This window comes from Sinocyclocheilus grahami, unplaced genomic scaffold (assembly GCF_001515645.1).
Source record: "Sinocyclocheilus grahami isolate Dianchi unplaced genomic scaffold, SAMN03320097.WGS_v1.1 scaffold171.1, whole genome shotgun sequence".
Classification (NCBI taxonomy): Eukaryota; Metazoa; Chordata; class Actinopteri; order Cypriniformes; family Cyprinidae; genus Sinocyclocheilus; species Sinocyclocheilus grahami.
Window position 1 is genome coordinate 1289979 of NW_015505350.1, and position 26138 is coordinate 1316116.

General features: G+C 36.3%; 2 protein-coding genes across 3 annotated transcripts; both read left to right on the forward strand.

The window, feature by feature from the left end:
- The first annotated feature begins 1646 nt into the window (after positions 1–1646).
- prcp (prolylcarboxypeptidase (angiotensinase C)) lies at positions 1647–20442 on the forward strand. Of its 2 annotated transcripts, XM_016283212.1 has the most exons (10): positions 1647–1728; positions 2012–2195; positions 8881–9021; positions 9714–9815; positions 9907–10088; positions 12957–13108; positions 13655–13827; positions 18155–18322; positions 18783–18970; positions 19398–20442. In XM_016283212.1, exons 2-10 carry the CDS (start codon positions 2043–2045, stop codon positions 19600–19602), a joined length of 1464 nt encoding a protein of 487 aa, XP_016138698.1. In that variant the 5' UTR covers positions 1647–1728; positions 2012–2042; the 3' UTR covers positions 19603–20442. The 2 variants fall into 2 exon arrangements, with proteins under 2 accessions (XP_016138698.1, XP_016138697.1); XM_016283211.1 differs by lacking the exon at positions 1647–1728 and having other exon boundaries at positions 1900–2195.
- A 2117-nt stretch (positions 20443–22559) lies between these two features.
- Positions 22560–23550, forward strand: LOC107593495 (protein FAM181B). The gene has a single exon (XM_016283228.1). It carries the CDS (start codon positions 22582–22584, stop codon positions 23548–23550), a length of 969 nt encoding a protein of 322 aa, XP_016138714.1. The 5' UTR covers positions 22560–22581.
- The last annotated feature ends 2588 nt before the right edge of the window (positions 23551–26138 follow it).

Here is a 26138-nt window from a genome sequence, read left to right on the forward strand (position 1 = left end):
CCCCCCCTTACCAGAACTGAAGTATACCAGGATGCTTTGCTGTTAATTTAGTCCAGCTTTGGTATTGTAATAACCATAGCGATGTTTAAAGCTTTTGGCACTCGAGGGGCCGAGAGAACAGTGTGCATGCAGCTATTGTGTGAATGAGATGTATTTCATAGATGTTTCAGTGAGTTCTTGCACAAATGGTCTTTGTGTTCCAATGCATCATATTGAGGAATAGATGATGGAGTTGTTTAACGGTGTGATACAGTGTGATTCTGGCTTCGGTTGGCCTTTGTTCTGGAACTGTGTTGTGCATTTTAATGACTTTCAAACAGTTGGAACTTGTACCTCCAACCTTGGCTGTGCTGTAAGGGTTTTTTTGCGCCCGTGTCATTACAATGGAACTGTGAATCTCCTCTTTTATAGACTTTCAGTATTTTACTTGCTGCTACAGAGCCTTTTCTTTTCTTTCTTTTACAAAATGGATAGAATTACAACTGGTTTTAGATGCCATGTGCTTGATTCAGTGATTTAGTTTAGACTGATTTATTATTTTTTTCTTGACAAAAGGTATTCACTAAAACACTAAACATTGTTTAAGTTGAGGACCAATTGTTTCAGCTTTTTTTGGGTGTCCATGCCAATAACGTTGCAGTATAATGCATTTTCCTCATATTTACACATAGCTGCTTATACGATATTAAGCTTTTCTATTAACATTTCATTTTAAAGTGATAACCTTTTCTAGTTTTGTATAAACTGTTTTCTTTCTATGTTACATGACGTGCCATGCACAGTATTTTCTCTGTCAGGTATTTTTGTCTAGCATTATTTTACAGATATATGCCATATTATAATGTGTTGCATTGTGTACCAATAAGACTCTAGAATTATTTCTTTTCTATGTTAAATGCCCTAATTTCCAGTATAGTATATGTACTACTAAGTGCTTACTTTTTCTGTATGGACAATGTTATTATGACCATTTCATTATGTGAAGTACAATATTCATCAAGGAGTAACAGTCTTTTGTCTAGTGAAGATGAAATGCCATTCTTTGAACCCACAAGATCTGTATCCAAAGTAGATAACTACATTTATTGTTTTAGTGTGTGCTTTCAATATATAAGTTGTGATGCATTATGTGTAATACATTTATCATAAAGAGACATGACTGCAGCAATTCAAAGCCGTTTTCTGTGAGCAATTATCTTGTTAAGTCTCAGCATATATAGACTGTAAGGTAATACTTTTTTTCCCAAATAAACATGGTCATGACACAAACTATATTGTAGGAGATATGAATAAATTCTTTAATAAATGAAAAAAAGCTTCTTAATTAAATAAATGCAATGAAGGTCAGTTATAATAAAATAATACAAATACAACTTTAATAGACACTATCACAGACAGATTCTCATACAAGTAAATAATTGTACACGTGTTGTTTTTAAATTTTGATACATTATGTGTACTAGTATGTATATATATATATATATACACACACACATATAGATATAGATATATAGATAGACAAATATGTTAATAAATAAATTATAGGATACCATATATATTTATTATGATTTTACTAAAAATAAATGAAAATAACGAGGAATAAAAAGAAACTACAATACCCATGAGGCATCGCGGTGATTACGTTTTTACAATACGGAAGCACGTTGTGTCGTTATATGAAGATAACAAAACATTCCTTCGACAGAAAGGAGATATTATCCATTTTGAGTGAGCACAGAGACAGATAGACACTTTTAATAACTATTCGCAAATGACAAACAGATTTATCAAGCTTATCAAGCTTGAGCCTTTTATGAAATGGTCTGACATTTGAAAAATAAAAACTTAAAAGCTACGGTATTGTATATATATATATATATTAGGGCGTTACATTGCATCTATTTTGTTTTTAATGTAGTTTTAAAATTTTTGCGTTATGGAGCAACTACGAGTCATATGACATCCTTCCTCGTTCCTCGTATGCAAATGATCCATCGCTTGGTATTTTCAGATGCACTGTGACGGGATTCATTCATTCAGACATGAGACTGATCAACACTGCTCTGCTCTTCCTCCTCCTCATCCTCAGCTGTAATGCACTGGGGCTCAAACCACAGCTCTTAGGCAGACACACAGCCCAAACCAACTCTCAGCACACATCTGTCTCGTACAAAACTTTCTATTTTGATCAACAGGTAAGTGTCTTACTTTGCTCCTCTTACCTGGCTGTTTGTTCTTGGCCATAAGAAATCCATGTCAAGATATCAATTTGTTTACACTGATTAAATTATTATTTTTTTTTTAATGTAATTTTCTGATAACCAATATGCATTTATCTCATTTCAGCTTTTACACAAAAAACAATTATATATATATATATATATATATATATATATATTAAAGCAAGCAGACTAAAATAATACAATTTAGACTGCAACAATAAAACATAATACCTTTTTGGTTGTTATTTTGCAAACTTAAATAAAATGGAAGTATATGCATAAAATTGTTTAAACAGCAAGAATAATTATAACAGTAATTAGTTTTGTTCTTGTTGTCATTGTCATTTATAGCTTAACCCATTTTATTTATACAAAGTTACTTGTGATCTAAATGGCTGAAGAATTATTTTCATCTGTTTTGTGGTGTGGCTTAAAACAGTAGCACATAAACTATGCTAACATGTTTCTCGCTTGAAAATGAATGACTGTAAAAAGTACGTTTTCAGGTAATACTTACTTAATAGTAAATACGACCCACCAATAGGCCTGTCACGATAACAACTTTTTGTTGTGCGATATATTGCCCCTGAAATAATTGCGATAAGCGTTATTATTGTCATTTTAAAGACCATTTTATGCCACTGAATATATAATCATAATGTAACAGTAACATAATAATGCAAGAAGGCCTACACGCTTCCAAATGACAACAAACTTTACATTTTTAAGAATATTTAGATCATGGAAATTAAGTGGCAAAATATTATATACCTTAAAAAGCCTGAATAAATAGTAAATAAACATTTTCTAACAAAAAGTGCGAAGTGACAAGTAGACAAATGCACAAAGAACTTGTATGGAGATTTTTCCATCTACAGAGTTTTCCCAGACCTTCTTTTCTTTGTAAATGAAGGGTGCACACTATTGCTGAAAACACAATCCCTACTTAGCAGTCAGATGCCCGTATGCACAAAGGCACAGATCCCTAAACAAGGCCATATCTGCAGATTAAACTTTTTTGTAGAAGCATTTTTAAAATTTGAACTAGCACCTCATGACTACACCACGTTATGTACGAGAAGCTGCAAAAGACACTGGCGCAAGTAGAATGTACAAAACACGGTGACATTAATTTTTAAGTAAATATAATAGGCGATATATTGCGTCACTAAAAATGATTGTGGTCATGTACATATATTGCGCGATAAGTCGATATATTGATTATTGCGACAGGCCTACCCACCAATAGTGCAATTTATCAGTGCATTCAATAACCAATAATGCACAAAAGAGGAAATATCTGAAAAATAGTGGTTAGACCTATTACATCCTTCTCTAACCTTGATATTGTAATCAGAAACTTATGTGACAGCAACTTGTTTGTTGTCATTGATCACATTTGCAAACCATTGTCATTCCAATCAACTTGTATCAATCAGTAAGTCTTGATTGATACAAGTCTTATTTTGCAACCCACAGCAGTTTTATCTGGTTGTGGCTGCTCATTAACTTACAACTGGGCTTCCGTTTAGGATTTCCTTTATTTAATGCGTCCATAATCCGTGCTGTTCTGCTCTGTATTGTGTCTGCAGGAAATTTCCTTTTCCTTGTGGCCCCCAAAGAATAATAGCAGATCCTTTCGCCCCTATGGGCTTGGGCCCGTGTGCAGATGCATAGCATTTGATGCTGGCAGTCTGCCCGTTTTTCACTTTATTGAACTGAAAGTGAGATCTTGAAAGTCCCTTGTTTTTGTGTGTGCGTCAGGTTTAACATGCTTTGACTAAAATACACAGTGACATTTTTCTTTCTTTAATATATCATTATTTAAATCGTGGTATGATGCTGCCAGTTGTTTAATAATTTAAGTCTCAGAAACCTTTAATCTCATTCTTAGCCTGAAGAGTGGCTTAGAAATTAATCTTTTACACGCTATCTGTGGGAAAAGCTGACACAGGAAAAGCCCCGCGTCTAGTTTTAGACAAAAACAATCCTGTTAGGCTGTACTCTGAGCCTAATTACGTCTTGACCTGGACACGCCAAAGTGAAGGCAATTGTTTCTCGGTGTCTGTTCAACTCATCCTCTGAGCCGTCAGGAAGATTAGGGCCATTTCCTGGCTTTCTTGCTCCTCATTGTCTTGGTTTTGTCCTTGTCAGCACTTAGTACGCCTTAAACGGTAGCTTTCAGTCGTAGGAGCACAGACGAGGCTGTTAAAATGTGGATCTACAAAGTAGAAACTCTACAGGAAACATAACATGGGTCTAGGATTTTACATTCCCTCTGCGCTTCATTTCACATTCCCTCTCGAGCTGAGCTGTAGTCTGTCGTTTTTTAATTCTCTGTTGAGCGGTTGAACAGTTGTCGAGGGGATATCCTTTCAGCATCTGTTGCTGGTTGTGGATTTAAAAATGGAGAGCACTTTTTGACAAGCAACCAAGATAATTCATTAGACATAACTAATAGCACTAATGTGTACAAAATAGGGTGCAATGTTGACAAAAAAATTTAATCTCAATAATCTTTTGGGCTTTCTTCAGTTCTGATACACTACTGGTCTGCAATAATTACATTTCTTTAAAGATGTTTTTGAAAGTAGTCTCTTGTGCTCAGACAGACTGCATTTATTTGATAAAAAAACAGTAAAAACTAATATTATGAAATATTATTACACTGTAAAATACGTTTTCGAATCGAAAAATTTCGAAAAAAAAGGAATCGAGATCGCGATTCGACAGAAGCTGTGCAGCAGATGGTATGCATACAGCACAACAATTTATTCCCTGTCATGTTTTTTGAAACCCATATGACTTTTTCCCTACAGTGAAAGTAAATGATGTAAACTTGAAATAAAGTGCATGATTCATATAAACTTTTAAAGCCTGACAGAACCCTGGTCACTAGGGCTGCACGATAAATCGAAATGGAATCGAGATCGCGATTCGACAGAAGCTGCGATTGTCATGCGTATCTATCAGTGAAGCACGGTTCTGTGATCAGCAGTAAATCTCCAAATATGCCTCGCAGAAGAAACCCAGAAAATGCCTATCGCTGCAGCTGAATACACACCCCTACTACAAAACTAGATTTTTACTTTCATGAGGAAAACATAGAGTAAGTGCTTCTTTCTTGTACAATATTTGCTACCATGTTGCTATATATGGTCGCTAAGGGTTTCTGTGTGCTTTTTAGGCTGTTGTTATGTGGTTTCTAGGGTATTCTAAATGGTTGCTGGGCAGTTGCTTACTTGGAGAGGTTTTGTACCGTATAGAATAAAGCAATAAGCCCCAAGAAGCCGTGGTTTACAGCGAATTTATAAATTCATAGCTGTTATAAATTCACTGTAAACCACGGCTTCACGGGGCTTATTGCTTTTATAAAACGGTTATTCCATATACGTAGTAAGGTTTCACAAAATGAAACAGAGCAAATAAAGTGTAATGATGTTAATAAAAACATTATTCTTCCGCCAAACAATGTAGTTCCCCAGGAACATACAGACGTAAACAAAGGTGTGTGTTTGTAGAGTAATTTACAACAGCTTCGAACGTGGCTCAGCCAATCAGAATCAAGGACCGGAACTATCCGTTTTATAACAAAGATATCTGGAAAAAAAGATATGTTCAGCGTGCAGCAAATGGTATGCATATAGTACAACAATGTATTCCCTGTCATGTTTTTTTTTTAAACCCAAATGACTTTTTCCCTACAGTGAAAGTAAATTATGTAAGCTTGAAATAAAGTGCATGATTCATATAATCTTTTAAAGCCTGACAGCCCCTGGTCACCATCTACTTTCATTGTTATGGTGGAATGGAACAGTGTGAAATTTTTTAATAATAAAAACATTATTCTTCCGCCAAACAATGTAGTTCCCCAGAATCGGTTGTGGTTGCAACAAAGTGGTTGCCAAGGAACATACAGACGTAAACAAACGTGTGTGTTTGTAGAGTAATTTACAACAGCTTCGAACGTGGCTCAGCCAATCAGAATCAAGGACCGGAACTATCCGTTTTATAACAAAGATATCTGGAAAAAAAGATATGTTCAGCGTGCAGCAAATGGTATGCATATAGTACAACAATGTATTCCCTGTCATGTTTTTTTTTTAAACCCAAATGACTTTTTCCCTACAGTGAAAGTAAATTATGTAAGCTTGAAATAAAGTGCATGATTCATATAATCTTTTAAAGCCTGACAGCCCCTGGTCACCATCTACTTTCATTGTTATGGTGGAATGGAACAGTGTGAAATTTTTTAATAAACCTTCAACGTTTGTGTTTTCTGGAGGAAAAGTCAAACATGAAAATTCATCCACTGATTTGTTGTTCTAACCCTGTGGATACGTTTTTGTGTTGGGGTTTTAAAAGTTGTTTTTACAGCTGGAAAAATATTCACAGCTTTCCTGTAGATCAGGTTCTTGTTAAAAGAGCTTATGAAAAAGATTTTAGACATGATAAAGTACATTTTTTTTAATTTTTTTTTTTTTTTAAAGCTATGTGACACCATTTTCACATTGAAACAGGTAGGCCTAGTAAGTAGATTGATGACTCATGTTGTACATCTGCTTTGAAAGTCTGTATCAACCAGAAGAGGGTGCTGCATTTCTGAGCCGGTGTCCATAATGTGACTCATCTAACCTCAGCAGCCAAAATCAGATGTTTTGTTTTAAAGTTATAGTACATATAGAGAACTGAATGTATAGAGTACATTCAGTTCTCGAATCCGCCATAGTCCTTTTAAAGATTATTATATAGAAGGTTTCATGTAATTCACAACAGAATAAGGATATTGTATAATAAAAAAATTATACTGCCGTTCAAAATGTCAGGGTCATTAAGATTTATTTCTTCTTCTTCTTCTTCTTTTTTTTTAAAGTAATTAATACTTTTATTGAGCAAGGATGCATTAAAATAATCAAAAGTGAGTGTCAAAGACATTTATAATGTTACTAAAGGTTTCTAATTCAAATATGTGCTGTTCTTTTCTTTCTATTAATCAGAAAACACTGAAGAATGACTGGAATAATGGCTGCTGAAAATTCGGTTTTGCATTTCATTTAAAAAATGAAATGTGAAAATGCTGATATTTATTATCTTTTTACCCTAATATTCAAAAATAAAATACATGTACATTTATTGTAAACTATGTTTTTAAAAGTATGAATCATTTATGTATTATTTTATTAATAATAGTATTATCTATTTTATCAAGAAAATGTATGTACTTTTATGATTCAAATATTGTAAATATGTTTTTTAAAGTGGAAATGAATAGGCTTATAAATTGTAAAAAGGCCATTTTCTAGAGCTTGAGGCTTGAGATGTAACAGCTTACACAGAAAATAACTCACTAAAGCATGTGAATATAGCTGACACTCATTTGACCTGCAGCCAGGCTCTGACTGCTGTTGAATGAATGTAACTGTGAGTCCTTTTGCTGTCACTGGCTCATAAAATTCCTGCCTCTTTTGTTGCCAACGGGAGGAGAAAGAGGGTATTTACAAAAAAACAAAACACTAGAGAGAACATTCTTTATTAAGTGTTGGGTGGGATTCAGAAGAGTGAGAACTGTTAAGAACTGCAACTGTTAAGAAGTTTTAACATTCTTTTGACTTCTTCCTTCAAACTTGGAGAATTTATGGAAATGTAGAAGACAGTGAACGGCCCCTGGACTGGGTGAATGGATATTACAATTCTGCTCAAAGCGGAACTAATGTGGCATCCCTGACGCTGGCAATAGATTTTAATACAAATTGAGGCTAATTATCCCTCCATCCTGCTCCGAGGTTTTACACTCAACTATACGAGATGCCTGAAGGCCAGAAGATTGAGGAGAACACCCAGAAATAAAGACAGTCTAGTATCGTTACTGTACATTTACATTAAGTGTAGACAGGGGTGTATCAACATTGTAACTGTTTATGGTTAAAACAGCAGCAGAACAACATTAAGAAAGGAATAGTTCACCCCAAAATTACAGTTTGCAGAAAATGTACTTGCCTTCATGTATATGTTATACCTAATATGTATTTGAGTTTGTTTTTTCGTCGGAACAGATTAAGTCACTTGCACACCAATGGATACTCTGCAGTGAATGGGTGCCATCAGAATGAGAGTCCATTCTCATTCTGATAAAATCATCACAATAAAAGTAATACACAACTCCAGTCCATCTATTAATGTCTTGTGAAATGGCAATCGTTTGAAATAAGCAAATCCAACATCAAACTGTTGCTTCTGGCTAAAATATGACTCCTCTATCCATATCTCCAGTGAAAGTAATCTTGTCTGAATCAGGGGAGAAATATGCACAGATCAAGTTTACAAGTGAAAACAACCCAAATCAATTCTAAACAAATGTGTTGGTGGATTTTGATGTGGGAGGACAACAGGGGATGGACTTTTTCACTGGAGGAAGCATTGCAATGGATTATGAACTCATATTTTGGCTAGGAGCAAAGGTTTAGATGTAAAATGTCTTGATGGATTTGAACTCTCATTCTGACAACACCCATTAATTGCAGAGGATTTATTAGTGGGCAAGTGTACTGTACGCAATGCAAAAATTTCTCCAAATGACACTATGCCATTAAATTTAATTTTTTCATTAAAATGAATTTAATATTTCCTTTGTGTACTTTCTTTCTTTCTTTTATTACAGATTGACCATTTTGGCTTTTTGGAGAATGGCACATTCAAACAGAGGTATCTTCTTAATGACCAGCACTGGCACAAGGAAGGAGGCCCGATCCTGTTTTACACGGGCAATGAAGGAGACATCACATGGTTCTGTAACAACACTGTAAATATGCATTTTTTTATATATATATTTGATTGGAAGAAATGGCAGAAAAAACTTTTATAGAGATATTTTGAGATGTATAGATATTTTGGATCTATAGATATTTTGGAACCGACAAAACTACCACTTCTGTTAATTAAATTAAAAAAGTAGGAGAGGTTCCGTAAAAACTCACATTTCATTTTCTCCACAGGGTAATTTTTTATAATGTATTTTGGGAATGATCTATAAACCTCTAAATACAGACCTACTGTGAGTTTCAAAGTTGTTAATTGATATTATATATGCTTTTGTTAAAGCCATCAGCCCACATTTCAACTGATTTATTAAACAATCATGTTCAACAGTGGATTTCCTTGCCAAAATGCAGGGAAAACTAGATGGGGGAAAAATACTTCTGAAACCAGGCCACTGAAAAATTGGACATGCGTTGTTGCACTCTATTCTGTTTGGTGCTGCAGAAATTATGAGCTTCACTTTATGTGATAATAATAAACACAGTGTTTGTAGATAATCACTATCAGCATTATTTACTTCATGTTTATAGCATTATGATTATGAAAAATACTGATACAAAATTCAAACTTTGCCATCCAGAGGAAAAATATCTTGTAAAAGTATAAAATTTAGTTACCGTGCTAACCCTTAGTCCAAATGGAAGCTCGATATCTCAACCTCTTCTTTTTCCCAAGGGTTTCATGTGGGATGTAGCAGAAGAGCTGAAAGCCTTGCTGGTTTTTGCTGAACATCGCTACTATGGAGAGTCCATGCCGTTCGGCGAAGAGTCTTACAGCGTGAGTACATACTGCAGCTCATGTAGAGCGGTAAGGGTCATTTAGCTAACACTGTCCTTGACCTTCTGGGCTTGTCTTTCCTTTTCCACAGAATGCAAAGTATCTGAACTACCTGACCTCAGAACAGGCTTTAGCTGACTTTGCAGTGCTCATCAAAGCTCTGAAAAAAACCCTGCCTGGAGCTCAGAATAATTCAGTCATCGCCATTGGCGGCTCCTACGGCGGGATGCTGGCGACTTGGCTGAGGATGAAGTATCCCAGTGCAGTTGTAGGGTGAGTGTTTGTTCATGTTACCTATGTGTATCAGAATATTAACAGCAAATATAAAAAAAAATGATATTCAATACTGTTTTTACCAATAAACATAATTTTATGAAATTATCGTTACAAATTTAAATAACATATTTTAAAATGCACTTTATTCCTGTGATGGCAGAGCTAAATTTTCAGCACCCTTAACTCCAATCAAGAATCACATGATCCTTCAGAAATCATTCTAATATGCTAATTTGCTGCTCACAATTTCTTATTATTATCAACGTTGAAAATAGTTGTGCTGCTTAATGTTTTTTCTTTTGAACTTTTGATTTTTTGATTAGTCAAAGTTCAAAAGAACTGCATTAACTTCAAATAGTAATCATTTGTAACATTTTGTAATTTGATCTTGTTCTTACTGACCCCAAAATTTGTAAACCCAAGCAAGCATACATACATACACTCATAAATATGTACATATATATGCACACACTGTGGGCCAATTTGACTAAACAGGGCAAATTAGCGAGAGAGCGCAATTCCAAAACAGCGCCGATGGGCGTGGAAATGTATGCAGGTGATTTACTAACAACACACAAATTAAAGAACACAGATGCAACATCTCATTTACATATTGACCAATGCAATATACCAAGCGCAGCACAAATTAGAGTAGTCGCAAATAAAGAAATAAATAAGCCACAGTAGGCTATGTTGAAAAGAACTGGAGGCCAAACAATGAAGGGTTGCAAGAAGTTTTGATAGAGCTGGTATTGCGTGACTCCTAGTTGAGGGTTCCAAGTTGTCTTTTATTTCCTGAAGCAAATTAAAAATAACATGGCTTGGCAAACGATATGTTCAGATAATGTGTTCTTCTGGCATTCCAAATAAATTAATACATGTGGAAAAAATCCTCTCCCTTCTACCACGCGCTCTCTGTTCTCTGCAGTGCCTCCTCCTAGCAGCAACAATTGCAGCCATTTCAAGGGCAAAATAGTTTAAGACATGCTTTTTTTGGGCCTTAAAGGGATAGTTGACCCAAAAATGAAAATACTGTCATTAATTACTCACCCTCATGTCGTTCTAAACCCGTAAGACCTCCGTTCATCTTCAGAACACAAATTAAGATATTTTTGATGAATTCTGAGAGCCCTCTGACCCTCCCATAGACAGCAATGTAATTACCACGATCAAGGTCCAGAAACGTAGCAAGGAGATCGGTAAAATAATCCATATGACATCAGAGGTTCTACGAGAGCTACGAGAATACTTTTTGTACACAAAGAAAAAAACTATATTCAACAATTCGTCATTTTGGAGAATTTCCACTGAACGCAAACAGCGTATGCTATTCTGTGTCAGCTGCGTCACGCGGATACGCTATTTTTGTTCAAATCAAAGCGTAAACAACGTAGAAAATGTATCCGCGTGACGCAGTTGCATCTGTGTTCTGACGAATTGTTGAATAAAGTTGTTAAGTTATATTAAGTTAAGTTATCGTTTTTTCTTTGCGTACAAAAAATATCGTAGCTTCGTAAAATTACAGTTGAACCCCTGATGTCTCATGGATTATTTTACCGATCTCCTTGCTACATTTCTGGACCTTGATCGTGGTAATTACATTGCTGTCTATGGGAGGATCAGAGAGCTCTCAGAATTCATCAAAAATATCTTAATTTGTGTTCTAAAGATGAACGGAGGTCTTACGGGTTTAGAACGACATGAGGGTGAGTAATTAATGACAGAATTTTTGGGTGAACTAACCCTTTAAATAATGGTGCAGATGCCAGTAATTTGACGAATGCAAACGTTAGTAAAATGCATTGCGCGATTCATTTGAATACTCTCCTCCTATACATTTTGCGTCTGAAAGGGAAACTCCTACAAATGCATATTCAATAAGGTCAGCCGCAAAAATAACTGTCCACGCCTTTTCAGCGCTAATTCATCACTGCGCATCTTTAGTAAAATCTGACAGTACAATTTTAATGCCAAAAGACGGTTTGCACTGGCGCAAGCTGTTAGTAAAACTGGCCCTAAATTTATAATATGGACAAACTGGGACACACCTAATTATTGAATTCAGGTGTTTCAATCAGACCTATTGCCACAGGTATATGAAATCAAGCATCTAGATACAGTCTGCATTTACAAACATTTGTGAGAAAAAAAGGTTGGTCTTTGTAGCTCAGTGTATTCAAGCATGGTACTGTGATATGTGGCCACCTTTGCAGTACGTTTCTGAAATGTTATCCCTGCTAGATATTCTGTGGTCAACTGTAAGTGGTATTATTGGAAAGTGAAAACATTTAGAAACAGCAGCAGCTTAGTCACAAAGCAGAAGACCATGTAAAGTCCCAGAGCGGGGTCACTGAGTGCTTAAATTTTAAAGACGTGGGAATTCTCGTCCCTTGTGCAACTCTCTTTCTACATTTTCTTTTTTAATGTTAGAGGCTTCTGTTTGAGAGACGGAATCTCGAAATCATAACAAAACTGGCTAGTGCCTGCCACGGTTGATTTTCATTCTCATTTGGCAGGTTGGTGTGTATTAGTCTCAAGATGATATTGCAAACATTTAATAAGTGCTTAAAGGTCACTGCTAGTGTAGTTTATATCTAAATGTGAAATATTAGTCTATTAAAATGCATAAGTACAGCATACATATCCATACTTAATGGAGTATGATGCCTAGAAACGGAATAATAGGCCTATCTTATATTTAGAGTGCCATGGGATTCTAGAAGAGTAAAATGCTTAACAGTAGTGTGTAACCATGTGTTTAATTAAGGAAGGTGATGTAATTCAGCAGAGAAGTTCATGATTATTGGTTGATTTTTCTACTGTGAAATGAAATGATCAGTGAGTGTGACCTTCTGGTGTTTTCAGTGCTCTTGCCGCGTCCGCTCCCATCTGGCAGTTCATTGTGCCGTGTGGAGAGTTTTACAAAGTGGTCACCCATGACTTCACCATCAGTGGCACCAACTGTAGCAGCAACATCAGGAGGTCATGGGCGGCTATTGACAGGGTCTCAGCAACAGGTTGGTGAATGTGATTGCTATGCTGCTTTGCCCCTTGTTAAAAATATTTTTTTGTGGTCATGTGTAGATAATATTGTTGACAATGTTCGGAAGATGTGGTACTGATTACAAAAGACACAATTAAAATGAGAATCAATAATATAATCTTTTATTTCCTATTTACGAAACTTAATATGACCACGTATTATCTAGTCATTTTTGTTGTTGTTGTAAAACAAGAAAACCCTGAGGGAAAAAAGGGAAATCTTTCTTAAACACTAAATAGGTAATCAGTCTGTAATTTAAAAAATAAATAAATACAAACAAAAATCTCTGTAATCTAATTATGTGTATATAAATTCCAAGGACTTGATTTTTGTTTTGCTGATTTTGATCATCTTATTATGTAGTCCAGATTATCTGTACTCCTTTACTAGCCAACACTGATTGTTGAAGGATTTTGTTCTAAACCCATGTTCATTTGTGACTCTTCATTGTTTTGTACCAACTCTCTTTTTGAAGCTTATGGGTTTTCTTGGACTCATTTGATCAGCTTTTCTTTTATAGGTGAGGGTCTGCAGTGGCTGTCTCAGGAGTTTGGACTGTGTAATCCTTTAAAGACTCCAGACGAAGTGTATGGCTTCAAGGCTTGGCTGCAGGAAACCTGGGTGAACTTAGCCATGGTGGATTATCCATATGAAGCTAACTTCCTCCAACCACTTCCAGCCTGGCCTGTTAAGGTACGATAAGTTCACTTCCAAGGTTTCCCTTACAGAACATACTGTGGCACACACCTTCTGATAAAGTTCATACCTTGAAAGCACTGATGGAAATGTCTGCCAGGTGCCATATCATGTTGAAGAATTATTACCAAATTGATATACCATGGGACAGTGTTTACATGATACATTAATTATTTATGTATTTATTTCAGAACACTAGAACTGAACTTTTCCTATAATTTTTTAATAAATGGCATGGTTTTTCTGTAAATTGTGACTATGAAGTGGCAAAAAAGACGAAAAAAAATCTTACATGGTCTAGAATTAAGTATGACACACTTTACAAGAAAAATGAATCAGTAAAACACAACAAATAAAATTCTACTTTAGCAGTTGGATTTAACAGCTAGTCGGTATGAATCATTCTCGCTGAATGATTTCCTCATTAATGCTGACTCACGTCTGATAATAAGTCAGTTGTTGTACCCATTTACATCAGTATGCAAATAGCTTCATTCATATTCATAAAGCTTCTGTTTTCTTTCACCCTCAGAACTGAGCTTTTGTTCAGGTTTTTGTTCGGTTTTGGTTAGAGGGTGGCGTGGACAGAAAACATGTTTATTGTCAGGACTCCTGAGGCATCCGTATTATCATTCATTGAATCTATCTGACAAAGCAAAGGAAAATGAATATGAAGAGCCCTAGTGTGCATGACAAGAAAGTAATATAAGCTCTTCTCCTAAAGCTAATGAGCTGCCGACCTAGAGAACATTTTCAAATTAAACCGTATTGCCATGTGCAACACATTTTACATCCATATTTGACATATTTCAGAGTGATAGTAATTAACGAGCAAAATAAAAATCATTGAATCGTGAAGAGTCGGCATTACATGCAATATGAAGCCAGTGAACACTAGTTTGCTAAAGCAATGCCTAAATAGCTATTTGTCGATTGATTAACATTATCCAATCAAGGCAATTCAGTAGGTTTCGGAACAGATAAGAAGTTGGCAGTGTGAAATTTGAATCACAAAAGCTTTATTTTTGATGAAATTGTTTAATCATTTAGTTATTTTATTTAGAAGCTTTTAGGTACATTACCTTCTTTGTTTTTTGTTGGTAACTGTAGCTTATTTCTAGCACGTATGAATATGAAGACTTTGCAAAAGCTCAGATGGTTCACTCTTGAGTAGTTACCACCCCCCCCCCCCTCAAAATCTGGCAATGTATGCAACCCATATGGGTGTGAACTTTTCCTATAATTTTTTAATAAATGGCATGGTTTTTCTGTAAATTGTGACTATGAAGTGGCAAAAAAGACGAAAAAAAATCTTACATGGTCTAGAATTAAGTATGACACACTTTACAAGAAAAATGAATCAGTAAAACACAACAAATAAAATTCTACTTTAGCAGTTGGATTTAACAGCTAGTCGGTATGAATCATTCTCGCTGAATGATTTCCTCATTAATGCTGACTCACGTCTGATACATATGGGTGGTTAAAGCAGTTTAGGCAGCGGGTGCAAAGAGGAGGCTTTTTAATGACAAAGCTAATGTGATTATGTGAGAGACTGAGAGAAGGGGGTATTGAAGGCTTAGGAGTGGGAAATCTGTTGCTAGAGATAAATGTATAATCCTAATCCCATTTGAAAAGTAGAGAGAAGGTTCTTTGGACAGCCTCTGCTGGTTTTGTCATAGTATAAATCTCTGCTCGGACATGCGTGTAGCTTATCTCGCACGCAGACCACCATCTCGAAAGAAAAGGTTAGCAACAACCTTCTCAAACCCACTTAAAGTCAGACATGACAGATATCATCCCGTGTTGCATGATAAAATTTATTCTACTATACCAGTTTAATGTGTAGCGATAACTATGAGTAAAATTATGGTCACTTACCGTTGCATGGCGAAATTATTTTGAAGTCATTAGGAATTGGTGGGAGTTTCACATAAATACCTCGCACTAAAATCACACACTTGCTTCCTCCTGAATAAGCATTAAGAGATTCATTAATGCTGACTGCATCAGAACGCAAACTTGTTACTTTGTGGACTGATTTCATATGCTCTAAAACGTGTTTTGTTTTTCTATGCAAATTGTCTTTGTTCACTATGTTCAATATGTCAAGCGTCCATATTGTTGAAAGTTTCGCAAAGGATTCACATTGTTCAAGGGATTTTTTGCGTTTACCATTAAAAAGCTTATTACACACTATTGAGAACGGACTGCAGTGACTGTGAAATTTTGCTAATAATTTGCTAATGTGTTCGCACATCAAGTCAACACTTTGGCGCTTATTGTTATTTTGAGTATTCTGACAAGTAAATATTGGCTGAACCAAAGGTATGCTAGAAGTGCAGTTTCATACTTCATCTGGGCAAAAACGGCTTCACCAAGCAATATCTCTATGACCAGAATTGTTGGTAACACTTTAGTATAGGTACCGATTTTCTTGCAATTCACTTGTTGCTTATTAGCATGTCTATTATTAACAAATTAGTACTTATAAAGCACATATTGCGCATGACCATATTTTACATCCCTAATCCTACCCAATACCTAAATTTAACTACTACCTTACTAATTATTAATAAGCAGAAAATTAGGAGTTTATTGAGTCAAAAGTCGTAGTTAATGGTTTGTTAATAGTGAGAATTGGACCTTAAAATATATTTTTTTTACGTACAAGTATGGAAATACAGACGTGAAAAATTTGCGAACAGTACTTAATTTGGTGTTACCTTAGAATGTTTAAGCCAACAAATCAAATGTATTATTATTCTGGTAGCTAGCTTAATTATATAATTTAAAAAACATACAAATTATTTACCATCTCAGTAGTTGAGACAGTTTGCTTTGAAGTCCCGATGAAACGAAAGTAGCAACAAATCTTTTGGGGTTTTTTTGTATTGTGACGAACATCTGAGTGTAATGGATTATTGAAAAAGAAGAAAAAATGTAGGTCGTTGACTTGGTTCTATCCATTGTTTAATTGGATTTGGAGTTGTTGGCATTGCACTCAAAAATGAATGTGAACTTGCAGTCGATTGTGAAGGGACAGTTTTAAACCAGAAAATTTTCTGACATGTATTTACAAATTAGATCAATTTCATTTCATGCCAACATTAAAGGGTTAGTTCACCGAAAAATGAAAATAAGCCTGTGTTTTACTCACCCTCAAAGCATCCTAGGTGTATATGACTTTCTTTTTTCAGATGAATCCAATCGGAGTTATATTAAAAATAGTTTTGGCCCCTCCAAGCCTTACAATGGGGATAAGCGGGTGCTTTTTGTCAACAGTTCAGAAGACGTGAAATAAAGTGCGCGCATCCATAATAAAACGTACCCCTCGCACGGCTCCGGGGGGTGAATAAAGGCCTCCTGTAGCGAATTCATGCGTTTTTGTAAGATAAATATCCATATTTCAAACTTAATAAACACTTTTTTCTCACTTCCGCTGACTGTGGTACGGATGACGTAGGATGTCGGCATTGCGTGATTAGTGACGAATGCGGAGAAAGAACAAAACAAAATGCCGGTCACGAATTAGAAGTATAAAACAAGGATTTGTAAAGAAAATGATGGATGATTTCGATATAAGCCAAGAGGAGACTGGTTTTCCTTTGCTAAATTAAGGAAACTTTGTTTCCTTTGCTCCTGCATATTTCAGAGGCACGCGCACGACGCCAACGTCCTACGTCCTACGTCATCAAGCATATCTGTATACATATAGAATGCTGCACCAAACAAATTTGTTAGGGGAAACATGTAAACAATAAACCATAGCGGATTCTAAGTGATCAAGGGCTTAGGACGTTCCAGTTCAGCCCATTCCAAGGGTTCCACCAGTATTGGGCACTCATGCAACGTAACCAATGATGTACATCCGAGTAAATGAGACGGAAAGAATTTAGCGAGTGAAGGGCATACAAAAAGTGAACTGGAACGCAGCCCTAGGATGGTGAGTACATCACAGGCTAATTTTCATTTTTGGGTGAACTAACCCTTTAATTCTCTCTATAGTGCCCCTTGTGGCAGTACTGACATTGCAACAAATATTTGCATTACTGCATGACTGAGGTCCAATCCTATTTATGTGGAGCCATTTTCCATAGATAACTGCCTAGCTTGATATGTTTGTCAAGATTTCTTTGAAACATTCTTACTTTGTTCCAGCTTGACTGTGATAAATTCCACTCCAGCAGAATTCCATTCCACTCAATTTCACATGCAAATCGGATGTGCCTTTGTTTTGCAATAAAGCAGAACTATTGTCATCTCTCTGAACATAAAGCCAGCTGTTTGCTCTGTGATTTACATGTGTTTTTCTGATTCTCAGGTGATCTGCAAAAATCTTCATTTTAATACCGGTGTATCGGACGAACAGCTGTTGAATGGTATCTCTCAAGCCGTAAGGGTGTACTACAATTACACGGGAGATGCAGTCTGTCTCAACACCTCACAAACCGCTACTGGGAATCTGGGCTTCCTTGGTTGGTTCTACCAGGTAAAATATTAAAATGTTTGGACGTTTGACTCTATATGGTCACATTTATTAATATAAGTCATTGCACTCTGTTTTATTTTGATTCATGATTGATTTTGATTGATGTTGTTGAAGAATTATGATGCTGATATTTTACATACATAGAAATAAATTCTGACAATGACTATGAGCGTTTTTTTATTCTTCCAAAATTCAAATGTCAAATGATAGGTATGACTTAAAAACTGACCGACATTGAAATTGTTATTGACAGAAAATTGCTTGGACATCTTTGGTCTGTTAGGTCACACTTGTTCTGTTTTTCTCACAAAGCTATTTTAGGACAACTTTATGATACATTTGTGGTGCTTTTATGTCATTTTCTGTGCATTTTCATAAATGTTACAAGGCTAAAAAACTACTTTGTGGGTATTTACTATCATGTTGTTGAACACCCCATGATGTGGTGTAATATTTGCAGAGCTGTACAGAGATGGTAATGCCAATGTGCACCGACGGCGTCGCTGACATGTTTGAGCCACAGCCATGGAACTTCCAGGCTTTCTCCGACGAGTGCTACAACCAGTTTGGAGTGCGGCCACGGGAAGACTGGGCAGAAATTGTGTACGGTGGGAGAAACATAAGTGCTCACAGCAACATCATCTTCAGGTAGGACCTTTTGTGTTTGTATAATATAAAGCACTGCCTTAATTTTTCCACTTCATACCATAATTAAGGTTTAGATATTGGTTCTGTTCCAAAAGTCTTGCGGTCTAGTGCCGATATAGGTAGCTATTTTTTCTAAGGCAACATCTTATATAGGTATAGCCTTCTCAACAAAGCATAGCCTACATTAGATGGTGCCTCAAAATGTGGGCATCACAAGGTATTTTAGAAAGTTTTGAACAACTTTCCTGTTAGGTGTCTATGCCAGCTTATAAGGTTTTATAAGTAGGCAGCTCCCTGGGTTTTGGAACAGAGCTAACAGAGATTTTTTTATACTATAATTGAAACGTTCCATTTATATGTTCTAGTTGGGGTAGATGTACTGCATTTAGTGATACTATGAGACCTAAATGTGTGTCGTCTTTTTCAGTAATGGAAATCTTGATCCATGGATGAGTGGTGGAGTGACCAGAAGTCTTTCAGAATCTCTGGTTGCCATTATGATCGATGGAGGTGCTCACCACCTCGATCTGCGCTACAACAGCGAGTTTGACCCAGAGTCAGTTATCAAAACACGGGCGCTAGAAGTACGCTACTTCAAGCAGTGGATCAAACAGGCAGCAACTACCCAATGATATGGAATCATTGATATGAAACAAAGACAGTAAGAGAAACAAAATGAACTATGTCTGTTTGCTATGTGCCAGAGTTAGTGGTTTCTTCCTTGGTACTTAACTGAAAAAAAGTTTTTTTGGGGTCATGGTTGATCATAATGTTTTAGGGTTTTTTGGTGCAAAATAAGAATGTTCAGTAGGTTTTTCTGAGAAAATTGAGGAACTGAAAGTGTCAGAAAACACCAAATGCAAAACCACTCAGGGGAAGTGTCCTTTGCCAAAGTCTCAATGTTTAATTGTAGTTATAAAAATCATACGTTCACAGCTATGGTTATTAACTAAAGTATGCTACATTTTAAAGGGGATAGTTCAAAGTTCTCATTCATTTACCTTCATTTCCTTTTAAACTTACCTGATTTTTTTTTCTTCCATGAAAAAAAGTCCATATGACTTGTGTACCATATTTGCTGTTCTGCATTTTTCTAATGTTATGTGTTGTGATTGGTTACTAGACATGCAAGAACCATCTTAGCATTTGAAAACCACAGTAAAGCGGTGAAAGCAAATTTATATTTTGATATGTTTTCAACTATTCCTTTTATTTAATTGAAACACATTTTAGGGAAAAAATTCTACTACTTAGAACTCAACCAGTTTGAAATAGTCACTGAAATTAGCTGGATCTAATATCAGTGATTATATTATTTTAATTGTCTATACATAATCACCACAAGTCTTCAGTTTTCTGAACAAACTGTGTACTCTTCTGGTTGTACTATTGTTATTTTCTTAATTTTGCACACTTTTTTTTAAATGGAAACAATGATGAATGAATAACAGAATAAATGCACATGAATGGAAGCAACTGTACATGTCCCATTTCCTGTTACTCCTCCATTGCTGCTCCAGTGTGATTTAATGAAAACCTAAAGACAGACAATGAGCAATAAAGTAGCTAGCGGGAGGCACGCGGTGTAAAACACAGAGATTGTGCCCCATGCGGGGACCTGCAGGACTCCACCAGACCTGCATTCACTTCCTGGCAGCTCCTGCTTCTCCAAATTGCGGTACGTAGACATCATGTGCTCTGTGCTGAGCTGCCTCCTGCTAATATTATTATTAATATCACAGCCAGAGTGCAGAGCAGGTTGTTTTGTGGGGTTGGGGGAAGGTCAGGAGGAGGAGTGTGAGGCGATGGATGATGATTTTCACTTTGTTGTTCCCTGAAATATGATCAGTTCAGTGTTTTGTGTGCATTTCCTGTTGTCTGGTTATTTTCCATGTAGTCTGAAAGTATCTTTAAAGGTAAAGTGTGTTATTTCTGTGCCACTTGTTATCGAACCGATTTAGCAAAAAGAATGATTGTTTTCAAACATATTTCTCGAAAACTCCTCTCATCTGCCATTGGTCAGATAAATAAATAGTCCTGCCCCAAACTTACACCATTGGCTGAACCACTGTTGCTATGGTAGTCTAGTCAGGAGGCTTAAACAATGAAAAGTTTGAATAGTGCTATAAAGCCAGTATTTACACTTTTTGGGGGATTCAGCTTCTTACTTGTTGTTAGGAGAAAGTATTTTAATCCTGCAACAATTAAGGCCTTGATATACTAAAAACAATACTAACAAAGTTGTTATTCATTCTTCGTTCATGGACACAAAGAAGTAAGCTGAGAAACAGTATACTGTATTTGAACATTACAACACCGCCCAGCTCGTGTTTACATGGGTGTTTTAATATGTGATGTAATGATCTCAATAACAGGAATTCCAAGCCATTTCTGAACTTTTAAAATTATCATTAAAGGTTGGGTAAGTGAATTCTTTCTAGCTAATTTTACGAAGGGGCTGTGAGGTGCAGTTTAATGAATCTCTGGCACAAAGATCCCTTTCACTGCCCAAGGAAGAATAGAAGCTATTTAGACCATGTAGGGCTGTATGTCAAAGGCAGCCTATAATAGTTGTCAGGCAGAGGCTAAAATTCCCACTGGTGCGGGAATGCACGAGAAATCAACTTCCACTGTGAACAGGTTTGGGATAGTTGTAGGAAGTTAGAAGAACATGTAGAAAAACGTGTTCCAAAGGATGTATCTTCAATTAAGCATTCACCTTAGTTCAGGACCTAATGCACATGTTGTGAAGGTTTGGTCAAGTTTGTACGATATATGCAAATTCAAGAGGTGGATTTTGTGAGACATGTGGACAAGTATTTAAAATGTAGATCACACTGCATGAAACTTCTTCAGGGGAGTATAATAACACAATGCTCAATGTCTAGTATAATTCAGTACAGGTTAAAACTAAATATCTTTAAAATCTCCCATCAAGTTTTATGTGTCTAGAGTACATCAGATACATTTTCTTAACATTCATTTAAAGATATCCACAGGTGGTTCTGAGTTACATAAAGTATTTGTTCTTTACACTCTTTAGGCTAACCTTGAACAATGTATAAATTACATTGTTGTGTCTGGAAACATTTGTTAATTCTTCATGTTTTAACATTTTGAGTCAAATGTTTAATTAAACAAATATAATAATAATACAAGTAAAACTTTTTCTTTTATTTAACAAGCAGTTAAGATGCCCTGAGGGCAGTCTGTTCTCAGATTTCATAGCAAAAAATGTGTATATACACATATACAAGAAGACTTGACCAGGACAGATGAACCTAAGGCTATTGTGTTTTTACTCTGTGGGATGCCTCAGACAAATCCCTCTTAGTTGCAGGTGGTCAGGCGTGAGCAAAGAGTTAAGTCCTCACGTCCCTCGGCCCCTCCCCTTTGATGTCCTGACATCATTGGCCCTGCCCCCTAAAATAATCCTCCCTTCCCCCAAATTCAAGCTTTCGGCAGAGTGCAGAGGAACTGTAAGGGTGTCCTGCACAGGACCAAGGGTTAGCAAACCACCCTGGAAATGCAGATAAGAAATATGCTTTAGGGTCTCTCGAAGACAATTGCATATATTCACCGCGAAGGTGTTGCGCTCGTGGCGGAGAGAGATGGCTGTTCAGGCTGCCATCATGAACTCGCAGTTCTTGAACTTCTGTTTTCCTGGCTCGGTCATGGATTATGAGGTGGAAAAGGGTCTGGAAGGGGGTCTCCTGGGTGAGGAGGTGGACTGCGGGGGTGACTTCAAGGAGACCACTAGAGACCTGCTTAGCTTCATCGACTCTGCTTCCAGCAACATCAAACTTGCACTGGACAAGCCTGTCAAGTCCAAGAGGAAAGTCAACCACCGAAAGTACCTGCAGAAGCAGATTAAGAGGTGCACGGGAATCATCTCGCCAGGGACCACACCGGTTCAGGAGCCATGCAAGAGGCAAGGCTCACCCCAAACCCCAACAAGCAACCTCTCCGGCAAAACACCACCCAAGAAGGATGGGATGCAGGCCAGCCTGCAAAGCAAGAGTCTGGCTGCCCTCTTCAACTCGGCAAAGGATGTGCGAGGAGAGAGAGCCAAGAAGCCCCCACTGCGGCATCGAAACCTTCCTCCATCCTTCTTCACAGAGCCGGCCAACAGCTCCAGAGTTACATCTACTTCTGGCATGTCGCTCAAAGACCTGGAGCGAGGGACTCCGGAAGCAGCAGAGTTCTTCGAGCTTCTTGGACCCGACTACAGCAACATGGTCTCGGAGCAGGATCTATTCCACACCGCACCTATCAGGATTCAACAGGAGGTGACCGTGGGCCCCGAGCCATATGACTCCCACCATTTTGTAAGTGGTGGGTTCTTGTACACTGAACCTTGGGGCACTTGTAGTGGCACCTCCAAAAAGTCAGGAGACATGCGGACAGTACCAGTACAGCCAAATCTTTATACCCACACAGACCTTTCTGGCAGCGTGCCTGTGGAACAGAGCTCGCCGTGTGCACTTACCTTTTCAAACTTCTTCACAGACTGCTCCGCACCTCCAGTCTCCTACGATCTGGTGAACGGATACAACAGAGGGAACTTTTCTTCTCTTTAAGCCAGAGATTTTCTGTTTCACAGACATTGGAACAAAATCACTTATGCATTTTTCAGTACGGTTTTGAAAAAGGACGCTACCTACACGTAATTGCCCTTTTAATCCTAAAACATTTGACTCAAAACCAGCTAAGGGTTTGTTGCTTAATGGGATAACATGTATACAGAAGCAACCTGTAAAAGGTTTACAATCTTAAGATGGCCTTTACGTCTAAGGATGAACGTTTCTACAATTATTTAATGAGAAAAAAATGCATTTTACTTCTAATCATAAATTAACAAAACTATGCTTCAGGAATTTATTTTATTGCTCCCTGTAAATAAAACAACAAAAACATTTTGGACCTCTTATCATGCATTGTTTGATTTATAATATTACGAATTTGAAGCAACGATTTGTTACAGAGCTGATCTCAGGGGGCTGCTTATTTGTTTATATCACAGACTAAATTGTCACAAATATACAGTGACCCCATAAAGTATTTGAACGCTTAAGCCACACTTAGGATTTTTGAGTTTATTTCCATGAGATAACAAAAATATCAAATAAAAAAAAAGATTATACTTAATTTTTTTCTCTCTCTCATAGTTAACTTCACTCTAGTCGTTTTTGCAGTCATTTCTAATCAGATAGTGTTGCAGTGGCTGTATAAAGATGATAAAGTTCACAGAGCTGTCCTAAAAGAGTAACAGGTGTAGTTCGTCTATAAACATGATCCACTATGATTTAACAACCATGTTTAAAGTCTTCACTTTAAACAGTATATTGGTCGTTTTATAATTTAAAACCAAAAAATCTTTTTCTTTTTGTTTGATTTGTCAAAAGTTTTTTTGTGAGTGTGCTATCTTCCTTAAAATTAAATGCCACTTGAAGTGATATTTTGTATTAAATATCATGACACTTATATATTTTTAAGTGTCTTTTAAGTGCAAAAAAAATATATAAACTTTTTTGGGGCCAAGACACAAAAACATGTAACATCTTGCAATCAAGACAATCTGTCTACATTTAAATTTTTATCGCTGTTAATCCATACTTATTGTTTGTTGACTGCTTAACATGCAATATTAGGTTTGTACATCTAAAACAATGACTTACAGCTCCCTGAAGGTAAATGTCTGAATGAATATACGTTATAACAGGAAAAAGTTTTAGGTCTGGATTTTGGAGTTTCTTGGTATTCTGAAAGAAATGGAAAACTGTGAGTGTATAAAACAAGGGTGGACAGAGGATGAGGTAAAATTGTGTAAGCTATAATATGAATTGGTAATAATGTGTTATATTTGCAATACACCAATAATCATGTTCATCAAAAAGGAGGCACAAAATGAACACGCAGGAACTTTACAACAATGTTTTGTAACAGTATGGCCTTACATTGGTTTATGATTAGAATTAAATTAGGAATCAGACATTTCCAATTGCACTGGGAATCAACCATTAAAACACATGAAGCTAATGAATTCTTTTTTTATTTAGTTGTAGTTTTAAATTAATTTTATGTGGGAAGCATCAGCCAAGAGTAAAAAAAAATGTGTTTGTAATTTATATGCTGAAACTAGTGCTTGTACTTCACATTGTTTGCAGTACAGAATCAAAAAAACACTCAGTTTGTCTGACATTTACATTTTCAAGAAATGCTAATTTATTTCTGTTGACTAGTAATAAGTTGCACACCTAAATCTATGAACTTACAGGGCCACTGGATGTAAGTTTTCGTTGGTCATAAAGTAATGGGACAAAATAAAGCTGGTCTTTATGTCAATTAAAGAAGCACACTCTTTGTTTGTTTATTTTTTATCATAGCAAACATAAAGATGTGTTGATTAAACTTAAAACAATAAAAAGACAGGTTTATCATTAAGTGCCGTTATGAACATTTCATTCGAATTTGTAAGGATTTCAAATGGCAAACAAAAGGATGTAACACTTTTCAAGTTATGGCACCCTCTGTTGGCCAAAAGAGGTCTTCATGCTCCTTTGGTGAGCTCAGAGTCATTGTGCTTCCTTAGAAATGAACAACTAGTTATTAAGTACACATTTGCATGTTGGAAGTGTATGGTAAACCGTTTTTTTTTTAATTCAAATTTAATTCCCATCATGATCAAACTCATTTAATGATTAAAATGATCAAATGATCAAATTCATTTAATTATGTATAATGTTTAGATCTGTTACAAAATGATGGTCAGCAAAGCACAATGTAGAATCTGTTCTTCTGGCAGTGGTAACTATTGATACAATGTAATGCATTAATACTGAACAGAAAGATGGTCCCATATGTCACTAAATATTAAAATTGTACTAAAATATTGTATAGTAATAGTAGCCTAATTTTAGGGCATTATTATTATTCTGCAGTCTAATTTAAAGTAGCACCACCACCACCACCACCACAATAATAATAATAATAATAGTAATAATAATAATGTACAGTTCCATTATGAACTCCTGTTTGAGAAACTCTGGTCTAGATCTTTCAGATTCAAAATTACAAAGGAATTGTGGGTTTTAACACTCGTGCGCACACACACACACACACACACACACACACACACAATGCGCAAAACTCCGCATTTGAACAGTCA